This window comes from Hypanus sabinus, chromosome 16, assembly GCF_030144855.1.
Source record: "Hypanus sabinus isolate sHypSab1 chromosome 16, sHypSab1.hap1, whole genome shotgun sequence".
Taxonomy (NCBI): domain Eukaryota; kingdom Metazoa; phylum Chordata; class Chondrichthyes; order Myliobatiformes; family Dasyatidae; genus Hypanus; species Hypanus sabinus.
In genome coordinates this window covers 30,484,998-30,506,829 of record NC_082721.1, presented here as the reverse complement: position 1 = coordinate 30,506,829, position 21,832 = coordinate 30,484,998, and the positions used below count along the sequence as shown (strand labels likewise).

At 42.5% G+C, this 21,832-nt stretch overlaps 1 protein-coding gene across 3 annotated transcripts in view; it reads left to right on the top strand.

The window, feature by feature from the left end:
- The window catches only part of LOC132406173 (dedicator of cytokinesis protein 8-like), a 239,078-nt gene that overhangs the window by 134,523 nt on the left and 82,723 nt on the right, over positions 1-21,832 (top strand). For all 3 annotated transcript variants that reach the window (XR_009516088.1, XR_009516087.1, XM_059991466.1), the window contains exons 18-20: positions 4,642-4,737; positions 13,808-13,894; positions 19,234-19,435. Coding sequence is in view for 1 of the 3 variants with exons in the window: in XM_059991466.1 (XP_059847449.1) it covers positions 4,642-4,737; positions 13,808-13,894; positions 19,234-19,435 (385 nt within the window). In the remaining 2 variants the exon portion in view is untranslated. The remainder of the gene's footprint in view (positions 1-4,641; positions 4,738-13,807; positions 13,895-19,233; positions 19,436-21,832) is intronic.

Below are 21,832 nucleotides of genomic sequence, written 5' to 3'. Positions count from 1 at the left end.
TCGGGGTTCAATTCCCCCGGCTGTCGTCAGGGAGTTAATACGTTCTCCCCATGACCATGTGGGTTTCCTCCCACATTCCAAAAGATGTACGGATTAGGTTAGTAAGTTTGGGATGCTACGTTCGGCACCCAAAGCATTTCGGCACACGTGCTGGCCCAATGCATCTTTGAGGTGTATAGGTCTGAGTAAGAGGGTGGGAGTGGGGAGGGAGAAACGCTAGGTGATGGGTGAAATCGGGAGGGGATAGGGTGAAGTAAAGAGCCAGAATGTTGATTGGTGAAAGAGTTACAGGGCTGGAGAAGGGGGAATCTGGTAGGGGGAACAGAAGGCCATGGAAGAAAGAGGAACACCAGAGGGAGGCAATGGGCAGGTAAAGAGATAAGGTGAGAGAGGGAAAAGGAGATGGGGAATGGTGAAGGCGGGGGGGGGGGGGGGCACTACCAGAAGTTTGAGAAATCGATGTTCATGCCATCAGGCTGGAGGCTACCCAGACGGAATATAAGGTGTTGCTCGGCAACAATAGAGGAGGCCATGGGTAAACATATCAGAATGGGAATGAGTAGTGGAATTAAAATGGATGGAGGCTTTTTCTGGTGGATGGAGGGTAGGTGCTCAGTGGAGCGGTCTCCCAATCGGTGTCGGATCTCACCGATGTACAGGACTCCACACTGGGAGCACTGTTACAGTAGGTGACCCCAAGAGACTCACAGGTGAAGTGTTGCCTCACCTGGAAGGACTTTTTAAAGCCCTGAATGGGAGTGAGGGAGGAGGTGTAGGGGCAAGTGTGTCACTTGTTCTGCTTGCAAGGGTAAATGCCCTGAGGGAGTGGGGAGGGACGAATGGACAAGGGAGTCACATAGGGAGCGAATCCTGCAGAAAGCAGGAAGTGGGGGGGGGGGGGGGTAGGGAAAGATGTGCTTTCTGGTAGGATCCTGTTGGAGATAGCAGAAGTTCGGAAGTTACTGAGAATTATGTGCTGGGCGTGGAGGGCTATTGGGATGGTAGGTGAGGACAAGAGGAACACTATCCCTGGTGGGGTGGCAGGAGGATGAGGTGAGGGCATACGTGCGTGAAATGGAAGAGATGCAGTTGAGGACAGTGGTGATGGTGGAGGAAGGGAAGCCCCTTTCTTTGAAGAAGGAGGACATCTCTTTCATTCTAGAATGAGATGCCTCTTTCTGAGAGCAGAAGTGGTGGAGACAGAGGAATTGAGAGAAGGGGATGGCAGTTTTACAAGTAGCAGGGTGGGAAGTCCAGGTAGCTGTGAGGATTAATGGGTTTATAGCAGACATCAGTGGATAAGCTGTCTCCAGAGGCAGACAGAAAGACCGAGAAAGGGGAGGGAGGTGTTGGAAATGGACCAGGTAAATTTGAGGGCAGGGTAGTAGTTGGCGGTAAAGTTGTTCAAGATGTTGAGTTCTGCATGGTTGCAGGAAGCAGCACCAATGCAGTCGTCAGTGTAGCATAGGAAAAGTGATACTGGTTTATGCTTGGAATGTGGGCTGTTCCACATAGCCAACAAAAAGATAGGTATAGCTGGGACCAATGCGAGTGCTTATGGCTACACTTTTCATTTGAAGGCAGTAGGAGGATCTGAAGATGACATTATTGAGAGTGAGGACAAATTACACCAGATGGAGGAGAGGGGTGGTGGAGGGGAACTGGTTGGGTCTGGTGTCCAGAAAGAAGCGGAGAGCTTTGAGGCCTTCCTGGTGGGAGGTGGAGATGGATGCTGGTGGGGGATGCATTTTACAACGTTTCAATCTATGTGTGACAAGTAAAGCTGACCTTTATTCTTTACCTTCTAATGCCACTGGATTCCAGCAAAGGTATAGATGTCACTGTACCTCCTAATGTCTCTTCTCCTTCTCTAAACATTTTTCCACATTGGACACCTTTTGCACAAGTCTTTGAAAATAACTGTACTTTGAACTTTGATGTCTCTCATTGCCATCGTGCTGCAGGAAATGCATTAATTGCTGCCCGATGACCAAAAGAACATATGCTCAGTTCTCACGACATGACCTCCTCTACATTGGAAAACCAAGCAGACACTAGTCCACCATTTTGTGAAACACCTGCACTCTGTCTTTGGCAGCCATCTTGAGCTAACAGTAGCACGTCTCTTTTGTACTCCTACTCACTGATCTGTCTTTCCTCTGTCTCCTCTATTGCTACAAAGAGGTCAAATGCAAATTGTAAGAATAATTTAGCAAACTGGATCGAAAACTGTCTTGGCAATAGGGTGAAGATAGAATTTGTTTTAATTACTAGATGCTTGTGCCTAATGGTGTTGCTCAGGGATCAGTGTTTGGTTCTTTGCTTTTTGTAATATATGTAAATGATTTAGATGTGGATTTAGGAGACATGTTCAGAAGATTTAGAGATGACATGAAGAATGGTGGAGTTATGGGTAATGTGGAGGATAGATTGAGGGTATAAGTTGATATCGATGTGTTGGTGAAATAGACTGATACATAGCAACTGGATTTCAATCCAGATAAATATGAAGTGATGCATATATTGGAGTTCTAATGAGGCTAGGACAGATACCATCAACAGCAGGGTCTTGGGGAGTACTGATGATCAAAAGAAATGTTGAATACTTAAAGGTAGCAGAACAAGTAGGTAAAATAATTAGGAAGGGATAAGGATACTGGCCTTCATTAGTCAAGGCAGGGAGGCTACGCTCCAATTTTATAAAACTTTGATTAGGTCTTAACTGGAGCACTGTGAACATTACTGGATACCACACTCTAGGAAAGTGTGGCGCGTGGCCAAGTGGTTAAGGCATTGGATTAGCGATCTGAAGGTTGTGTGTCCCTATCCTTGTTTCAGGATGTTAAGTGAAGACATGATTAAGGTACATGAAATTATATAGATAGGGCAGACTGCAGGAAACACTTCTCCATATCCGAGGTAGACAAAAGACAAGGAAATAGATTTAAGATGGGGGGGGGGGAGAGAGATTCAGAAGGAATACAAGGGGGACATTTTTCGCCGAGAGAGTGGTGAGTACCTGGAATACACTGCCTGAGAGATTTTTTGTTTCAAGATGGAGCTGAATTGCAGTCTCCATTGAGGCCATGGTTCAGACATGGTTGTTTTTTAATGTTTTTTTAGGTTCATGGGATGATTGTGGGGTGTTCAGGATCAAGTTATAGTTTAGCAACAAGGATGTAGGGGAATTAGAGGATAGAGAGTTTAAGCCTCAAGGTCAGTAACAGGACGTGGAAAGGAGGGAGCAGAAGCCAGAATAAAAAGTTGGGGGAGAGGAGGAGGACAAGCTGGCAGCTGGTACGTGAAGCCAGGTGAGGGGGAAAGATGTGAGAAACTGGGAGGTGATAGGTGGAAGAGTTAAAGGGCTGAAGAAGAAGAGTGAGACCTGTACATTACAGAGGGAGGATCTATAATGACACAACTGGCCCCAGAGATCAGCAAACACTTTGCTGATTCTGTATTTTCTGGTCTGTTGTGCTTGGTATGCCATGATTTATGTTTGGAAATTAGACTTTTTTCTGTAATTAGTGTTTTAATGTGATAGGGAAGAGAGCACTATTATGACATCCTATTTTAGAGATAGAACATAAATGTTGGCAGTGAATAGGGATACCAGACTTAACTAGAACTGCACTGTGGCTCTTCCTGTAAGGATTAACACCGGACACCAGTAACAATTATATCTAAATTTAAAATAATTTATGAGACATTTATTTTCAGCTGTGATATGATCTGCCTTCGATATCCATTGCAGAGCCTGACATATAAACGTGCCCCTCTGTAGCTGGTCTCCATAGTAATTTGGACCTAATTATTTATTTTATGGTTTCTGCTTAGAATCCTCTCACGATAATTGAAAATAATATTCCCAGCAAATAATTAGAATTACTCTAGGCACAAGTCAAATTGGAATGAACACTATCTGTACATTCACAGATATCATTGTTTGTGGATTACTGTTCTCAGCAATTTTTCTAACTTTTTTGCTACAAAGTTGTTTCTCCTAGTTAGCAAGACTTGAATTAAGAGTTAGCTAATAGGGTTTGTCTACTTTGGACAAAGCTAAGTAGAAACCATTTATTGAAAGGGTCAGTAATTAGCAATGCCTGTGGTGATCCATAAATTAGAAGAATATATTGAAAACTGAGATGATCAAATATCTCGCTCTGAGAACTATAGTGAAGCAGGATGGGAAAGTGTCAAAATAAAGTGAGAGGCTGAATATTTCCCCTGAGTACTGTTGTGTGTGTAATCTGAAGTGGAGGGAACTGAATATCAAATAGATAGCATGTTGAGATGAGGGGGAAGGTGTACTTTATAGCCAGAGTCTAGGAGGGCTGATAGACTTGAGCAGAGAAGTTCCTCTGGACTGGCACATCAATAATAAACCTGGTGGATAAAAATTGTGAACAACATGAGGCACTTTAAATCCCTGCAATGGAGAATCTTTGGGAGGTATTTGAATTTAGAATTTTGTTCTCTATTGCAATTAATTGTAATATTCCTGTGGTCTGATTACCAGCCAATAAATTATTGCTTATTCAGCAGTATTTTTTTTTTGTTTACAAAGGGTTAATAAAATGTTTACATTCCTTTATCATTATTGGTAGTAATAATTATCCATCCTTTACTTGTCAACAGTGGTTACCAATCCTGGACAAGGGACATTTGCGTTCTGGTTCGTTTGAGCTTCCTGTCTGTTTGGACAGACTTCCATTCCAGTATTCAGTAGCCTCTGTAAGTACATGGTTAATAAATATCTATCCATATTAATGTAATAACTGGTGCATCTTTGTTTTCACAGGCGATTACATTAATTGTACGTCACTGAAAAGCCATTCATCTCAATAGTTTGTTCCAATGTATAGGCTTTGGTCAAGTCTTGTACCATCTCAGTCTAACCCACTAATCTGCTCTCCCTCATATACTTTTCCAGCCTTCTTTTAACATTTTTTCTTTCAAACACTCCCTGATGGTTGCAAGTTTCTCAATTCAGCAGTCTATGGTTACTGCTGAATTTCAACACGTATCGATAGCCTCTAGTTACTCTTGCCCCAATGTCAATCCTTTCCAGATGACTCTGCCCTCTCTTTCTGATGCTGTCCTTGTAAGTCTTTTCTGCAATGTCTCTGACACCTCTGGATCATTTTTATAACACAGATGACTGTAACCACACCTCTGTACTTCTAGAAATAACGCCCAATGCTTGAGTTGCTTTCCTATGGCCCTGCTAAGCTGTAGTGGTTCTTGATAGATAGATAGATAGATAGATAGATAGATAGATAGATAGATAGATAGATAGATAGATGGATAGATAGATATTTTATTGATCCCAAAGGAAATTACAGTGTCACAGTAGCATTTCAAAGACACTGAAATACAAATATTACAAGAGAAGTAATAAGAATAAAAAATAAGTTACCTTAAAAATAGGATTACAATATTTAAAGTCAAAGATTACAAGATTGTTGTACTTGAGATCTGAGATCCCTTTATTCCTTTCACCCACCAGAGCGTGCATTCTTTGAATTATGTGACCTTTGTATTCTTAACAAAATGCATTGGTATCCATCAATGTTGAATGCCATCTATCAAACTTCTGGCAAGTTTATTAATATCTCACTGTAATTTATTGCAGTCCTTCTGAGGTTTGACTTCACCTCTCAGTTCAGTGTCATCCAAAAATTAAGCAATTTTTCTTATGATTCACAGTAAATCATTGATGTGAGGTGAGAACAGTAGTGGTCCTAGCATACACCTCTGCAGAAACTGTCCATATTTATCTGCTATTAAGGCTGATTGGTGTCATTTCTTGGCTTCTGCCTTGAAGCTAGCCAGCAATCCATTCTTCTTACTCCACAGTTGCTGATGTTATTCACTAGTTTATTATAGAGTAACATCAAAAACTTTTAGAAGATTTTAGATAAATTACATAAAGTGGATTCCAGTTAGTTGGGACCAATACATTTTGGCCCAATCAAGCGGCTACCCAATTAGCCAAAGCTTCATGGAAATAGTTAAAAGGTTTAAAAAAGACAAACAACACACACAAAATGCTGGTGGAACGCAACAGACGAGGCAGCATCTACAGGGAGAAGCACTGTCGACATTGCGTTGCTTGAATTTCCAGCATCTGCAGATTTCCTCGTGTTTGCTTTTTAAAAAAGACAAACTGCTGTTTAACTGAGTATTGAAATGAAATGCAGAACAAATTTGAATATTACCAATACTACTGGTAGTGATCCATTGTATCCAATGAAGACAGGAACCTTGAGCAGGAGAGTTTTTGAACTGAAAAAATCGCCCACTGGACCACTCTCTCAACCTCAGAAGTCTGGGTTGAGGGGTACAAGTGGATCTAACAACTGGGGTCTTTCCTGGTTGCAGTGGATGGCCATGATTTCTTATGTGCCTTGTCATGTGCTTTGTTCTCCACGTAACACTGCATTTCAGTTCAATCTCACTATAGATCTCACCCGTTCAGTCTACCGGAGCTGACTTTGCATGCTAGGATAGACACGTCCCTATCTCACCAGGGTATGAAACCCGCCGGCTACTCTCATCTGGTTTAGCCTGCCTGTTGAAGCTGCATATTGGGGTGTGGCCGCTGGTCCATACTTGGAACCACAGGTGAGAGCCGAGTGTCCGGTGGGGACCAGAGGTAACATTCAAGAAGGTTGTCGATACCTTCAAATTGTTTGTAGTTTCTATCTTGTTGAAGGAGTGAAAGTGTTTTGTTTCCGCTCTCTGCCGTTTCTGGCATTTCCAAGTCTATATGCTTGAAACTGCAGTGAGTAAAACTGCACCATCACTCACCATCAGTGAGAAATATCACTGCTTTTTGAACACAAACTGGTGCTATTTAAAAATTGTCTGCTCTAAGCACGGTGTAGTGTCTAAAGGAAATACAAGTGCACACTACTGAGGCTAGTTAGAAACCATTTGGCAACAGTCTCCTGTCCCAATTAAGCAGCATTGTGTCCCAAATAAACAAAGGGAATCCCAGCTATTTTCTCTATTAGTTTTTGTTCTTTAACAGTTGTCCCAAATAAGTGGCTTCCCTGATTAACCGTTGCCCCGATTAACTGAAATCTACTGTGTTTTGTATTACTATGTATTATGTCTGCTCTTAAAAGTCAGTGACACTGACAAATATAATCTTTCTTACCTTCATTGAGTTGATGAATTGACTTACTGTGTCTCCAATTCTTATTTATAATGCTCTTAACTCATTGATCATCTCATCATCCAATGTCATGTTCATCTGTTCTATCTGGACTGTAAATACCAAAGCAAAAGAATGATTTGTATCCTGAAAATCTCATTGCCCTGTCTTTCTCCTGATCATCCTTGTCATATCTCAACATTTCTTCTTTTATTGACGTCTGTACACTTACACTTTGGTTTATGCTCCTTGATAGTTCAACTTTGTTTTCCTATTCATTTTTCTGGTCCCTTTTTCTTTCTTATTATGTACTCTATAAAGTCTGTGGACTTAATGTTCCCCTCCCTCAATGATGTTATTGATCCATGGAGTTTCTGTGGGATATGCATAGTCTGCCCATTCCTTTCAGTGGAATGTGTTTTCCTGTGCTCATTTGAACCCTCTTGCAGGCGATACCACAATAACTCTTTATTATTGTTTCTTAGTTTGTTGCCTTTTTTATTAGTTCCCATTTCTATTCTCAGCCTATTATTGAATTTTTCTCCCATTCTGACCTGGATTTTCATCACACTAATATCCTTGTTGTCATTTTTAAGGCATTTAATGGTACAGTTCCTATTTCTTAAATGTTCTCTTAATTTTTGCTTCCTTCTGATACAATCCCGTAACTACTCCATCCTCCTTTGTTGGGCTTTTTTACATTATGGAGATTAAAGAGGAGTCCTCTGTACAATGTGGAACTCCATTGGCTTACTTGCTTTATCTTTCTCTTCAAATATTCATGCACTTTCAGATGCCATTGTTGTATTTGTATCTCAGTAATAAACATCGTTCAGTTTAATATATATGGCCAATCCCTGAGCATGTTAAGGACAGTATAAAACATATACGTACATTGTCTAAGTGCTGACCTACAGCCCACAGCACTGACTGACTTCATGTCAATGTTTTCTGGACAGCAATTGAATTAGTTGTGCCCTGAAGTTGAGTTTGAAGCACAGATTCATTGAAACAGTAGAATGACACATTTCCTAATGGAATAATGCTGTTGCCCTCAAAATTCTTTCAATCAAATTACCTGGGAAATCCACTATATATAAAGGTTTAAATTATATTCTGTAGCTTTACACCGTTCAGACAGTCACATTCATTTCCTCCATCACTAATTCCTGCTTATAATTAAAAGCTAATACAGTTATACATACTTGTACAGTATAGTATACATATAGTTATACAGCAAACATACTTGCAAGTCTCTAAATGGTTCTGTTGACTTTTCAATCCATCTCCTGATGCCTTTACAAGCGGAAAGCAAAATGTGAATGGAATAACGTTATAGATTCCTGGATTTTATGCAATAGTATGTAATGTGTAAACTGTAGTCCAGAAATTGCTGTCTCTGTGCCTTTCTCTTGTGTCGGATCTTGCCCTACTCACTAACTGCTTGCTTGGTCACTTCAGCTTTGGAATGTTCTGCAGCTCGCTGAAACAAGACACCACCTTCACAACTCTGCCCAAGTTTATTTTTGAAAAGCATTCTCTCTCCCATGCTGGTCCATGATCTCTGGGATTCTGCACAAACCTGTTCTCTTTGCTTTAAGTAATGCCTCAACTATGTGTGGTTGCCTACATCTGATTTTACCCTCCTCATTTCATCTAGGTCTGCTAATAACTCACACAAGATGCAGGAGGAACTCAGCAGGTCAGGCAGCAGCTCTGGAGAGAGGGAGAAGAGTCAATGTTTTGCGCTGAGATCCTTCAACAGGACTGGAAAGGAAAGGGTTGGGAAGCCAGAATAAAAATGTGGGGGGAGGAGAAGGAGCTTTAGTTGGTAGGTGATAGGTGAGACCAGGTGAGGGGAAGGTTGGGTGGGAGGGGGAGGGGAGGATGGAGTGAGAAGCTGGAAGATGATTGGTGGAAAACGTAAAGGACTGAAGAAGAAGGAATCTGAGAGGAGAGTGGACCATGGGAGAAAGGGAAGGAGGATAACTTATAGTAACTTCTGCTCAGCATATTGAATTGCAAGACATATTTTAAATTTACAATTCACAAATCCATTTCCAGAGTTAAGAATTACTTGAAGGTTTAGTTTTTATAGTTATTTATTTAGAGATACAAGTAGGAACAAGCCTTTTTGGCCCAATGAGAGGCTTTGCCTTGCGACCCACATGTTTAACACTAGCCTAATCACAGGGCAATTTACAAAGACCAATTAACTGACCAACCGCTAAGATTTTGGACTGCGAGAGGAAACCTGAGCACTCGGAGGAAAACTACACGCTCATGGGAAGAATGTACAAACTTGTTACAGGTGGCGCTAGAACTGAACTCCAGATTCTGCACCCCAATCTGTAATAGTGTTGTGGTAACCACTATGCTAGTTCAGACCCACCTTCCTAGTATGACCCCCATCTTACCCCTACCACCTTTAATCCCCTCAAACCTTTGTATTTTGCTGCCTTAGTTTCACTTGTTCCCTGACTTACTGTTATATCTCAGGGGTTATTTCAGGCCTGAGTTGGTTGGTCTGCCCTCAACATCCTCCCCTGGTCCACAATCATAGATCCGTGTAGCTAGGGAGGGTGAGCAGATTCCCTCCCTGGCCTTATGCCTCTCACCCTTAACATGATGAGGCCCTACCCACAGTAGGGTCGACGTGAGGAAACAAACAAAAGACAGAGGGGTCCCAAAGGAGGAGGGATAGGTAAAACAAAATGAGAGAAGCTGGTGCTCCTTAATCTCTCGTCCTGGTTCAAATTTGGGTGTATTATCGTATAAATGCCCTGAAAAATAAACTTCTGCAGCAGCAATTCAGTGCATAATAAATGTGAGCAACATAAGTTAACATCAACTTAAATTAATATAAATTATACATCACTTACACAACAAAATAAGCATAATGACATTTCAGGAAGGTGAGAGAGAGTAAGAAGGCATATTGCCTGAGGTAATGTTAGGAACACCCAGAAAGGAAGAAGCTGTTGTTGAACTTTGAGCTGTAGGTATGAGCCCTCAGGTTCACAACCTTTCCCTCAGTGTGGGTAAGAGCAAGGGATTAACTGTGGACTTCAGAAAGGAGAAATTGAGGGAACATACACCTGTCTCATCGAGGGATCCGCAGTGGAAAGAGTAAGCAGTTTCAAGTTCTTGGGTGTCAACATCTCTAAAGATTTAACCTGGACCCAACATATTGATGCAATTATAAAGAAGGCACAACAGTGCCTATATTTCATTAGGAGTTTGAGGAGACTTGGCATGTCACAGAAGGCACTCACAAGTTTCTACAGATTATCATGGAGAGCATTCTAACTGGTTGCATCACTGTCTGGTTTGGGGGCTGGGGAGCAAATGCACAGCATCGTAAAAAGCTGTAAACTCAGCCAGCTCCATCATGGGCTCTGGCTGAGGACATCTTCACAAGGTGATGACCCCCACGTCGAGGCGAGGACATCTTCACAAGGTGATGACCACCACGACGAGGACATCTTCACAAGGTGATGACCCCCATGTTGAGGACATCTTCACAAGGTGATGACTCCCACTTCGAGGACATCTTCACAAGGTGATGACCCCCACGTTGAGGACATCTTCACAAGGTGATAACTCCCACATCAAGGCAAGGACATCTTCACAAGGTGATGAATCCCGCATCGAGGACATCTTCACAAGGTGATGACTCCCACATCGGACATCTTCACAAGGTGATGACCCCCACATCAAGGACATCCTCACAAGGTGATGACTCCCACATCGAGGCGAGGACATCTTCACAAGATGATGAATCCCACGTCGAGGACATCTTCACAAGGTGATGACCTCCACGTCGAGGACATCTTCACAAGGTGATGAATCCCACGTCGAAGCGAGGACATCTTCACAAGGTGATGAATCCCACGTCGAAGCGAGGACATCTTTACAAGGTGATGACTCCCACATCGAGGCGAGGACATTTTCACAAGATGATGAATCCCACGTCGAGGACATCTTCACAAGGTGATGACCTCCACGTCAAGGACATCTTCACAAGGTGATGACCTCCACGTCGAGGACATCTTCACAAGGTGATGAATCCCACGTCGAAGCGAGGACATCTTCACAAGGTGATGAATCCCACCTCGAAGCGAGGACATCTTCACAAGGTGATGACTCCCACGTTGAGGACATCTTCACAAGGTGATGATCCCCACATCGAGGACATCTTCACAAGGTGATGACTCCCACGTTGAGGACATCTTCACAAGGTGATGACCCCCATGTCGAGGACATCTTCACAAGGTGATGCCTGTAAAGGGTGGCATCCATTATTATGGAACCCATCTTTATAGTTTTTTTGATAAGTTACAATGGCACAAAAATAACAAGTTTCACGACATACGCCGGTGATGGTAAACCTGATGCACTCCTGGATCTCCTGCCTGAACTGAAGGCAGCATTAAGAAGAGGACATGGCCCAGATGGTGGGAGTGCTTAATGATGGATGCCACCTGCCTGTAACATTGTCTCTTACAGATGTCCTCGAATGTAGGGAGAGCAGTACATATGATGGACAGGCTGCACTAGAGTTTCCATTTTAGTCTGTGATGCAACCAGTCAGAATGATTTTCACTCTACATCCGCAAAGTTTTCCGGAAAACTTCTAAGAAAGTAGAAATGTTCGTGCACCTTCCTCGTGGTTACATTTGTATACTGAGCCCAGAATAGATCCTCCAAGATATTGACACCGGGGAACTTGGAGCCGCTCATCCAGTCCTCTGCAAGCCCCTCCACTGAAGGTCTTACAAATTCTGTCAACTAAAGTTTTATTAAAAGGGGCTACCACTACTAGTCCAGGTGTGTATCTCACAGTTTATCCTCTGCCTCTCTCCTCTTGAACCATTCTTAATACATTTTATTTCCTTGGCTTTCTTCATCTTAATTTGATTCCAGGCCTACAACACACTTCCTGGGTGATGGGACCAGTCGGTACATTTTCCACAACAAACAAGCTTTCTTGCTTTTCCAGTACCACATTCATCCTCCCCCATCTCACCAAACCCACTTAGGACCTATTTCAAAGTTCAGAAGAGCTTACTGGCACCATGCTATTCTGACGCCACTTGCTGCTTCTAATTGTGATGATTAAGTCCCATTAACTTATTTCAGGGTTTAAATCCGGTCTACATCTTATTGTCTTCATTCAGCCCTGTCATCAGTGGGTCAGGGACTTGGCTCTTGGCGCTTTGATCCAATGAGCAGCTGTCACTGAGGCCACCCACGGCCAATTAAAAGGCTTACAGAATCTCTCCATTCACACGCAACATCGGATGACTAATTGCCACCCACAACCTGCTACTCTCTTTTTCCTGCCCTGGACTGATAACTCTCCCAGCACAGGAATAGTCCCAATGTTATCGATTATCTCTGCTAAAACTTGACTTCCTATCACCTATCTCTGACTGAGGAAGGCTTCCCACTGCACAACAATAACATGTCAAAGATCATCAGTGATAGCCACTTCCATGCTTTCCCTCTTTGGCTGTGGGATCCCTTTCTCCATCACAGCAGTTCTGGGAACGTGAAGAATTTGCAACAGAGGAATTGGCCAAACAGACCGCCCTTCCTATGCATAATATAATTAAAACAGAACAAAACAGAAGTAAGCCGTAAATTCATTTGTTACGTGTTGCTAATATTCTGACCTTGGCCTTCACATCATTTGTATGATCTTGTAGGTAACTGCAGCTGCTGAATGTTTTTTTTCACTGGCTATCCACAGTGAGCACCAGAGCAGCATCTGTCTAGTGCAGTTTGCACGGAGCTAATCCGGCACGTGTATTTTGGTTGCAAGAGTCTTGCCCCTCAAGAACGTCATTCGGTGCATATTTTTCAATTAATATTAACTTCCATTAGCACACTATTACACCTGCCATCATTTTCTACAGTAATTGAATTCCACGCCCCACTGCTTTGTAGTAAGCTGAGAGGATGGCCTTTGTAGGTGGAAGTCTGAGAGAAGTATTTAGTTGGATATTTTAATTTTGTTTGGCTTTGGTGTCAGTCACTACTGACAACTTTGAATGAATTTTGTAGTTCATGGCTCAAAAGTCTTTTTTTGAATGTCTCCATCTTATTTTTTTTCTCTTGTGGAGCTACAGACTCTCCCAAGACTGTTGGTAAAACGTATTATTTGTTTATTGGGATAGAGCATGGTGTAGACCCTTTGAGACATGCCAACCAGTAATCCCCTGATTTAATCGTAGCCTAGTCATGGGACAATTTACAATGATCAATTAGCCTACCAACCGGTACATCTGGTGGAATCATCTCAGTCTTGATTTCTCTGGATCTGACAATACTGATGGTTTATTAAGTTCTATAACATTAAAGGCTTTCTCCCACATTTAACCACATTAAAAATCTGAGCTTGGTACTGATGTGGGTCTTGCCATTAAGGTGGTAATGCTTTTGAAGTCTTGACAGTGCTTTTCTATAGAAACCCGGTTAGTACTTGACATCTACTCTCAACTGTGCCCCTGCTGTGCTATCTTAGTCAGTTGTCATGGTTATATTTGAAGAGCAACGGCATGAAATGGAATCCATTTATGGTTATTACACTGTATTAAGAAGCATGAATCCTTATAATTGTCTTGCTTTTTATTGCAGACCTCAATGGCGGGGGTGAAGTGGTTGGATAATCGGAAATCAGTATTTAAATTGGAGCTACGGCCATTTTCGACAATATACCCTGAGGTAAATGATTTCAGTTTCAAAGCTGCCAGAATATAGTGTTAGTTCTGAGGACAGGTGGTGGACTGGCAGAGCCCTCTGACCCATAAGACTTTAAGGTATATAGTAGAATTAGGCCACTCAGCACCTCGAGTCTGTTCCACCATTCCATCATGGCAGATTCATTATCCCCTTCAACCCCATTCACCTGCCTTCTCCTCATAATCTTTGATGCCATTACTAATCAAGAGTCTATCAGCCTCTGCTTTAAGTATGTCCAATGACTTGGCCTCCACAGTTGTATGTGGCAACAAATTCCACAAATTCACCACCCTCTGGCAAAATGAATTCTTCCTCATCTTTGTTCCAAAGGACATCCTTGTATTCTGAGGCTGTGCCCCTTGGTCCTAGACTCCCCGACGAGAGGAAGCATCCTCTCCCAAGTCAACTCAATCTCGGCTTTTCAATGAGAACCACCCTCATTCATCGAAACTCTAGTGTGTACAGGCCCAAAGCCATCAGACACTCCTCATGTGTTAGCCTATCATTCTCGTAAACCTCCTCTGGATTCTCTCCAATGCCAGCACATTGTTTCTTAAATAAGGGGCCCAAAACTGCTCACAATACTTCAAGTGCAGTCTGACCAATGCCTTATATATTCAAGTCCTCTTGAAATGAAAGCTAACATTGCATTTGCCTTCCTTACCACTGACTCAACCTGCAAGTTAACCTTTAGGGAATCTTACAAGACCCTTTGCACCTATGATTTCTGAATTTTCTCCTCATTTAGAACATAGTCTATGCCTTTATTCCTTCTACCAAAGTGCACGATCGCACACTTGCCTACACTGTATTCCATTTACCGCTTCTTTGCAATTCTCCTAATTTGTCCAAGTCCTTCTGAATTTCCCTGCTTCCTCAATACTGCCAGCCCCTCCACCTTTCCTAGTATTGTCTTCAAACTGGACCCATTCCAATGCAACATGGGAAACAAGTGCTGAGATGCCAAAGCTGCCACAAGCGTTGTATTCTGAGCTCATGTTGCCAAGTGATATCATGTTATTCCGATTGATCCCATCCTCTTGTGAGGTCATTCAGCAGCACCCTGATGTCAAGACGTTCAAGATGTTATTGTCTCCCGGGCTCCCTGAATGATCCAGTTATTCCTAGAGTGATTTCATTTCTGGGATTCTGGATGTGATGCCACTTGGATCCCAGAGTACTAGCATTATCCAGTGACTTCACTGAGTGGTATCACTACATCCTGAGCCCATGCAGAATGTAGTTTCACCACATTACCAACTCACAATACGATGTCATTATTTCCTGAGCTCTCTGAAATTCATGAACAGCAAATATCAGGAGTGCAGAACAGGTAATCCCAAATTATGTATTAAGCACTATTGAGTGTTGGTGAATTTCTCATTTGGGTGCTCTATCCAATGCTGGGCTCTGTGGAAATCTTCTTGCACCCTGTTTTATTGAGTGACGTCATTTTCAGAGCTCCATGTCTGACGTTATACGGACGTTCCGTGTCTGACTCTATTTGGACGTTCCGTGTCTGATGCTATATGAACGTTCTGTGTCTATATGAACGTTCCATGTCTGATGCTATAGGGATGTTCTGTGTCTATACAGACGTTCTGTGTCTGATGCTATACGGAAGTTCCATGTCTGATGCTATACGGACGTTCTGTGTCTGATGTTATACAGACGTTCTGTGTCTGACGCTATATGGACGTTCCGTGTATGATGCTATATGGACGTTCTGTGTCTATATGGACGTTCCGTGTCTATATGGACGTTCTGTGTCTGACGCTATATGAACATTCTGTGTCTATATGAACGTTCCATGTCTGATGCTATAGGGATGTTCTGTGTCTATACGGACGTTCTGTGTCTGATGCTATACGGAAGTTCCATGTCTGATGCTATACGGACGTTCTGTGTCTGATGTTATACGGACGTTCTGTGTCTGACGCTATATGGACGTTCCGTGTATGATGCTATATGGATGTTCTGTGTCTATATGGACGTTCCGTGTCTATATGGACGTTCTGTGTCTGACGCTATATGGACGTTCTGTGTCTGATGTTATACGGACGTTCTGTGTCTGATGCTATATGGACGTTCCGTGTCTATATGGATGTTCTGTGTCTATATGCACGTTCCGTGTCTATATGGACATTCTGTGTCTGACGCTATATGGACGTTCTGTGTCTGACGCTATATGGACGTTCTATGTCTGACTCTATATGGACGTTCCGTGTATGATGCTATATGGACGTTTTGTGTCTGCTTTTGAGGTCACTGACTGATTGCATCATGAGCACATTGATATAACTGTTTGCTAACTTTATTGATGTCACTACATCTTCAGCTCATTAAGTGCTCATGTATCACAGAGCCGTAGAAACGAACAGCACAGAAACTGACCCTTCAGCATGTCTCGTCTATGCCAAAAAAATTAAACCGCCTACTCCCATCGACCTACACCTGGACCATAGCCCTCTGTACCCCACCGTCCGTGTACCTTATCAAACTTCTCTTAAACACTGACATCATGCTTACATGCACCACTTGCAGCTTATTCCACCCTCTCACAACCCTCTGAGTGAAGAAGTTTCCCCTCATGTTCCCCTTAAACTTCCATCTTTCACCCTTAACCCATGACCTCCTGTTGTAATCCCACCCAACCTCTGAAAAAAACCTGCTTGCATTTACCCTATCTATACCCCTCATAATCTTGTATACCTCTATCAAATTTTCTATGTTCTGAGGAATAAAGTCCTAACCCATATGTTGGCTGAGAAGTAAAATAGCACAGGATATATGAGCTAGATTTGATGGGGATTTAACTACAGTACAAAATTTTCATAAGGTTTGACAGGGAGTTAATGTTATCCATGGTTAGAATCAAGGGACCCCATTTCACAATAAAGAGGTGACCATTCAGGAGAGAGATGAGAAGGTATTTCTTCACCCAGAGGGCAGTGAGTCTTTGGAAGAGGGTTATGGGAGTTCAGATGCTGAGTATAACTGGGACAGAGCTTTCGGCACAGTAGCCCAGTAGCTACTGTTGGCTCAAAGGTACACGGACCCGAGTTTAATTCTGATTTTGTGGGCTTTGCACATTCCATGTGACCACAGGGGTTTTACCTCGTTGCCCCAGTTTCCCCCCACATCCCAAGGATGTGCCGGTCAGTTAAGAGCCACTGTAAACTATCCCTTAGTGAAGGTTAGTGATGAAATGAATCAGAGACCTGATAACCCCGTGACGCCCAATGATACAGAATAAGTTACAGAGGTGCAAGAAATAATGGGGATTGGGGCTGATGGGATTGTTCTCGGGATCCACCATTATTTGCCCATCAACTCAGTCTACTTCTGTTCTGTTATAGATACAAGCTAAAATTATAGATTGTTGGATATTGAATATTGGATATAGGAAGGTGGAACTGAGCTGTTTCTATGCCAGACATTCTTATTTCCACAAAGTTCTGTAGAACTGCCGGCTGGAATGTATCTCACTTTTAACTACTGAGATATCCCATTTACCTTCATTTCTATTTTGATGAATTTTGTTTGAAAAGATGTGCATTGAAAATGAATTTTATGTAGTTTTGGTTCCACTCTGTCTTTAATTAAATAGAGCCTCATTCATTTTTGACTGCTCAAAACTTCAGAAAGCACTTCACACAGGGAGAATTATTTTCATGTGCATACTTAACAGCCACTCCCCAGTGGTGAGACTAATAACCAGATAATCTATTTTTGTTGATGTTGTTTGAGTGGAGAATGCTAATCCAGATTCCAAGGAAATTCAATGTTCCATTCATAACAGAAGATATTAAACATCCTCCTTAGACAATGGCAGAGTCACGGTTATCCTCTGTTCTACTATCTCAGCCCAAGGTCATGGACAATGCAGACCCTCCCGAGTGTTCAGCAAGAATTTCTATTCAAGACATAGAGTAGAGCTTGAACCTGTAACACTTTAGTACAGAGATACGCATTCCACTTACATTGAGTTCTCTGGTCCTTCAAAATTACAGTGTTTTTACTTTCCCTTTCTGGGCTTGCTGAGCAGTTATTCGCATTGATTGTGTCAGTAAAGGAGTGTGACATACTGACCTGTAAAGGTTAAAGGTCAGTTTTAATAAAAGCTTCATTCAGAGGCTCTAAAAAACTCTACTGTTGAATTTGGGGGTGGGGGGAATCTTATTATTCCCCTAGTCATACTTCCGTGTAGTACATGGATCGACTGGGGTTAACTTACTTATTTACATATTTCGCAATGAGGCCCATTACAGCAAACCTATCATTCCCATCCCTCTTATTTCCCTGTAGTTCTCAATGTTCTCTTATCAAATCTCCATCACCTAAATCCTTTTTATTGCTAGCCACAATAAGGGTAACCTGCACTAGCCGATTAACCTCCCAGCACTCCTTTTAGATGAGGGAGGAAAGTGGAACAGCTGGGGTAAATCACATGGTCACTGGGAGAGGTAGATGGGTTCTGATACCAGGATTGAACCCAGGTCACTGTAACTCTGAGGCAAATTTAAGAGAAGTTTACTCAAACTTTGTTTGATTATCTAAGTAGGCCACTGCAGATGTTTTTGTCTCCACTTCAGACAGATAATTCTGATCTTTAGCCATTGTTTTTGTGAGGAGCAAGGTGCAGGTATGTCAGAGGACCTTCCTGTGGTTGGATCTTCCTGAGCCTGGGCAATGTTGTACAAGACTTGGGGCCAATTTTACAGGGAGCAAGGTGGGTTAGCCTTGGCCATCTGTCTCACTTGACAATACAAGGGTGGACTCAGAATGATTATGTATCCTGTAAGTAAGCTTGAAGTGCCCTTCCCTTACAACATCGGTGGCATGGAGAGGGGAGACTAGCAGCATGGGCAACTGCCAGTCTCCCATACGACCCTGCCCAGGCCTGTGCCCTGGAAACTTTCCAAGACGCAAATCCATGGTCTCACGAGACTAACGGATGCCTATTAAGTAAGCTTGAGCAACTTTACTGTGATACACGGCCACAACAGATGTGTAAATGGGAACTCTCCCTATCAAAGATCTCTTGACACTGGAGCCGTATGAGATTCTGGAACCTAAGATGATAGATAGGTTTTGTGATCCAAGGTTAACAGAAGCATAAATTGAAGGCAGACAATAGCTTATGTCTAATTGAATAATGGAACACGTCAAGGGCTTAATGATCTGAGCTTAATATTTTGTGGACAAGATATTTAATTTATATTAATCTAATGAATTTTGGTTTGTTCGAAGTTATAAAAGAAAAAGATCTGGAAGGATACAGCCCTGATATTGGTTACATTGTAATCTGTTTACTACAGGACAGAAGCCTGGAGCAGTTCTTCTCACTGTGCGACAATGTGGGTAAACACCATTCTGTAGCCCAGCAGACAGAGGCACTGAGAAGGGCGGTTACTGCGATCAACCAGGTTCATCTGGAAGAACTTGTCCCATTCCTGCATGTGGTGTTAGACAAACTGCTGCCACTACTGATCTTGAGCTCCAGGATGACATCAGAAAGAGGTCAGATTAATTCCACTGTGCACTCGTTAAACTGACTTCTGTGAGGTTCTAGTGTTAGAGAGTTAATCTGATTTACATCACAGTTGTGGGTTTCAAATGAATTGAAAAAGCATTTCAAGCATGCAAGTCATTTTTTTTCCCTCAAACCCTGCCTGTTCCAATTAGAAGAACACACTTCAGAATATTTTTATCTGCCACTTTCTTTCTGCCAATTTCCATCTCTCTCCCTCCACTCTCTACTTTTCCAGCTCTAATTCCACCAATTTACTGTACTTTTCCTCCTCTCGTTCCACCAATTCTTTCTCTCCCCTTCGCTCGGTCTTTGTTGATTCCTGCTGGGATCTGTGTAAGTGGCTGGAGGTACTTATTAATAGGTGGTTACCTATTAACAAAGCTACTAAACACGTTGAATGGGAACATGACAGTCAGGAAGTGGTTATCCTGCTGATTACCAAATGTCAAAGAAGTTAATCCAGACAAACGCTAGCAAATGTGATACTTGTCAAACATCACGTTTGCAATTATCCAGACATGCAGTGAGAAGCCAACGCTGTGTTGTAAAGAAGAATCTGTTTTTTGTGGAAAGGGGAAGCAAATGCTAGATGTTTTTATTGGAAGTATTAAGAATATTACTATATGCAGGGTTATTTAGTCCTTGGCTTGAGTGCCTCTGTAAAAAGAGTCTGGAACCCTTGGATTGTTTTGGGGGTTTGATATGAAATTGGATTGAGTTGCCAGTGAAGGGATGTGGTGTGAGGGTCTAGTGCCCTCTGGTGGAATGTTTGTCAGTTCTGCTTTTGCATTGCATTTTCCCAGTTTAAAGAGAACTTCCGAAAAACGAACTAAAAAAAAGTCAAGATGCACGGATAATGAGGAATGAAAAATGACCCTAAAAAATTCCCCATAGGAACAGTGGCACAGTTTGTTAGTTGCTCCAGCAATCCAGTCATCAGATGCTGGCCGTGTGGTGCTTGCATGTTTCCCCTGTGACTGTACAGATTTCCCCCAGATGCTCTGCTTTGCTCACTCATGCAAAGTACCTGTGGATTGGTTAGTTGGTGTAGGTGGGTAGTAGAGCTTCTGGGAGGAAGAATTACAGGGAATATGGGGAGAATAGTTAATTTTATTCTTTTATTTACTGAGCTGCAGTGCGGAATAGGCGATTCCGGTCCTTCCAGCAATCTCCCGACTTAACCCTAGCCTAATCACAGGACAATTTACAATGACCAATTAACTTACCAACCGGTACGTCTTTGGACAATGAGAAGAAGCCCACGCGGCGATGGGGAGAACGTACAGGTTCCTTGCAGGCAGCAGTGGGAATTGAACCCAGGTCGCAAGTGCTTGCTAGCCACTGTGCTACTGTGCCACCCTTAAATGGAAAATCGGTGGTGGAATGGGATTACTCTGTGAGCTAGCATAGACTCAATGAGCTGAATAGCCTCAATTAAAAATTGTATGAAATAGGGAATGCTGAGCAGAGGCAGGTAAGATTGGAGTCTTGCTGTAGCTGCACCTGTGAAAACTGCCTTAAATTCAGGCATAGTAGCCCAGGAAGGGTACAATGGTTTAGAGTGGGCAGAAGGCAAGTTTGACAATATGATTATGAATTTTAAAGACCAAGCTAACCAAGCTATTTAAAACTTTAGGTGACTTAGTGGTAGAAGGATGATGTGGAAACTCAGAACAAGTTGGCATAACGTTAAAGTTAGAACTAGGCCACCTTTTGAAGTAACTGTTTCACTCATGATAGTGGAAGTTTAGATGTATCTTCTGATAACTTGGTTGAAACTTTCCCCAAGGTTTGGTTTGTGGAGCCGCTGTGGCTGTAAGTTGTGGTTAGGTGAATTGGTTGAGCTGAAGACCACGCTGGGTGGAATGGCTGATGGTGTTGGGTGACTTGGCTGCACGGATTTGGGACTGCGATGAATCAGATGATGGGTGGCTGGAAGGGGACTGCAGGCTATGTGCTGTGTGAGTTGTGCTTTGTACTGATCGAGTTAGATGCTTGGGATGTGAACAGGGCCTTTTCAATTATTCCTTTTTAGAATGTAGATATATTTTTAATAAAAGCAGAAGCGGTGGGTGTGGGTTTTTACAACATTTGGAAGCAGTTTGAATAAGTACAGTATATGTATGGGAGGGGTATGGGAGGTGGCTATAGTCCAGATGCAGAACGATGGGAATAGGCTGAGTAACAGTTCTCATGGACCAGATTGTCCAAAGGCCCTTTTTCTGTGCTGTAGTGCTCTATAATGCTAAATACAAGGCCACCATTTATGGCCAGTCCCTGAACATCATTGAGGAGGTGATCTTGAGCCACCTTCCTGAATTCTTCAATATTTCTATAATTGGATAGGAAATTCCAGCATTTAGAAGTCCTGCTAATATAGGAAA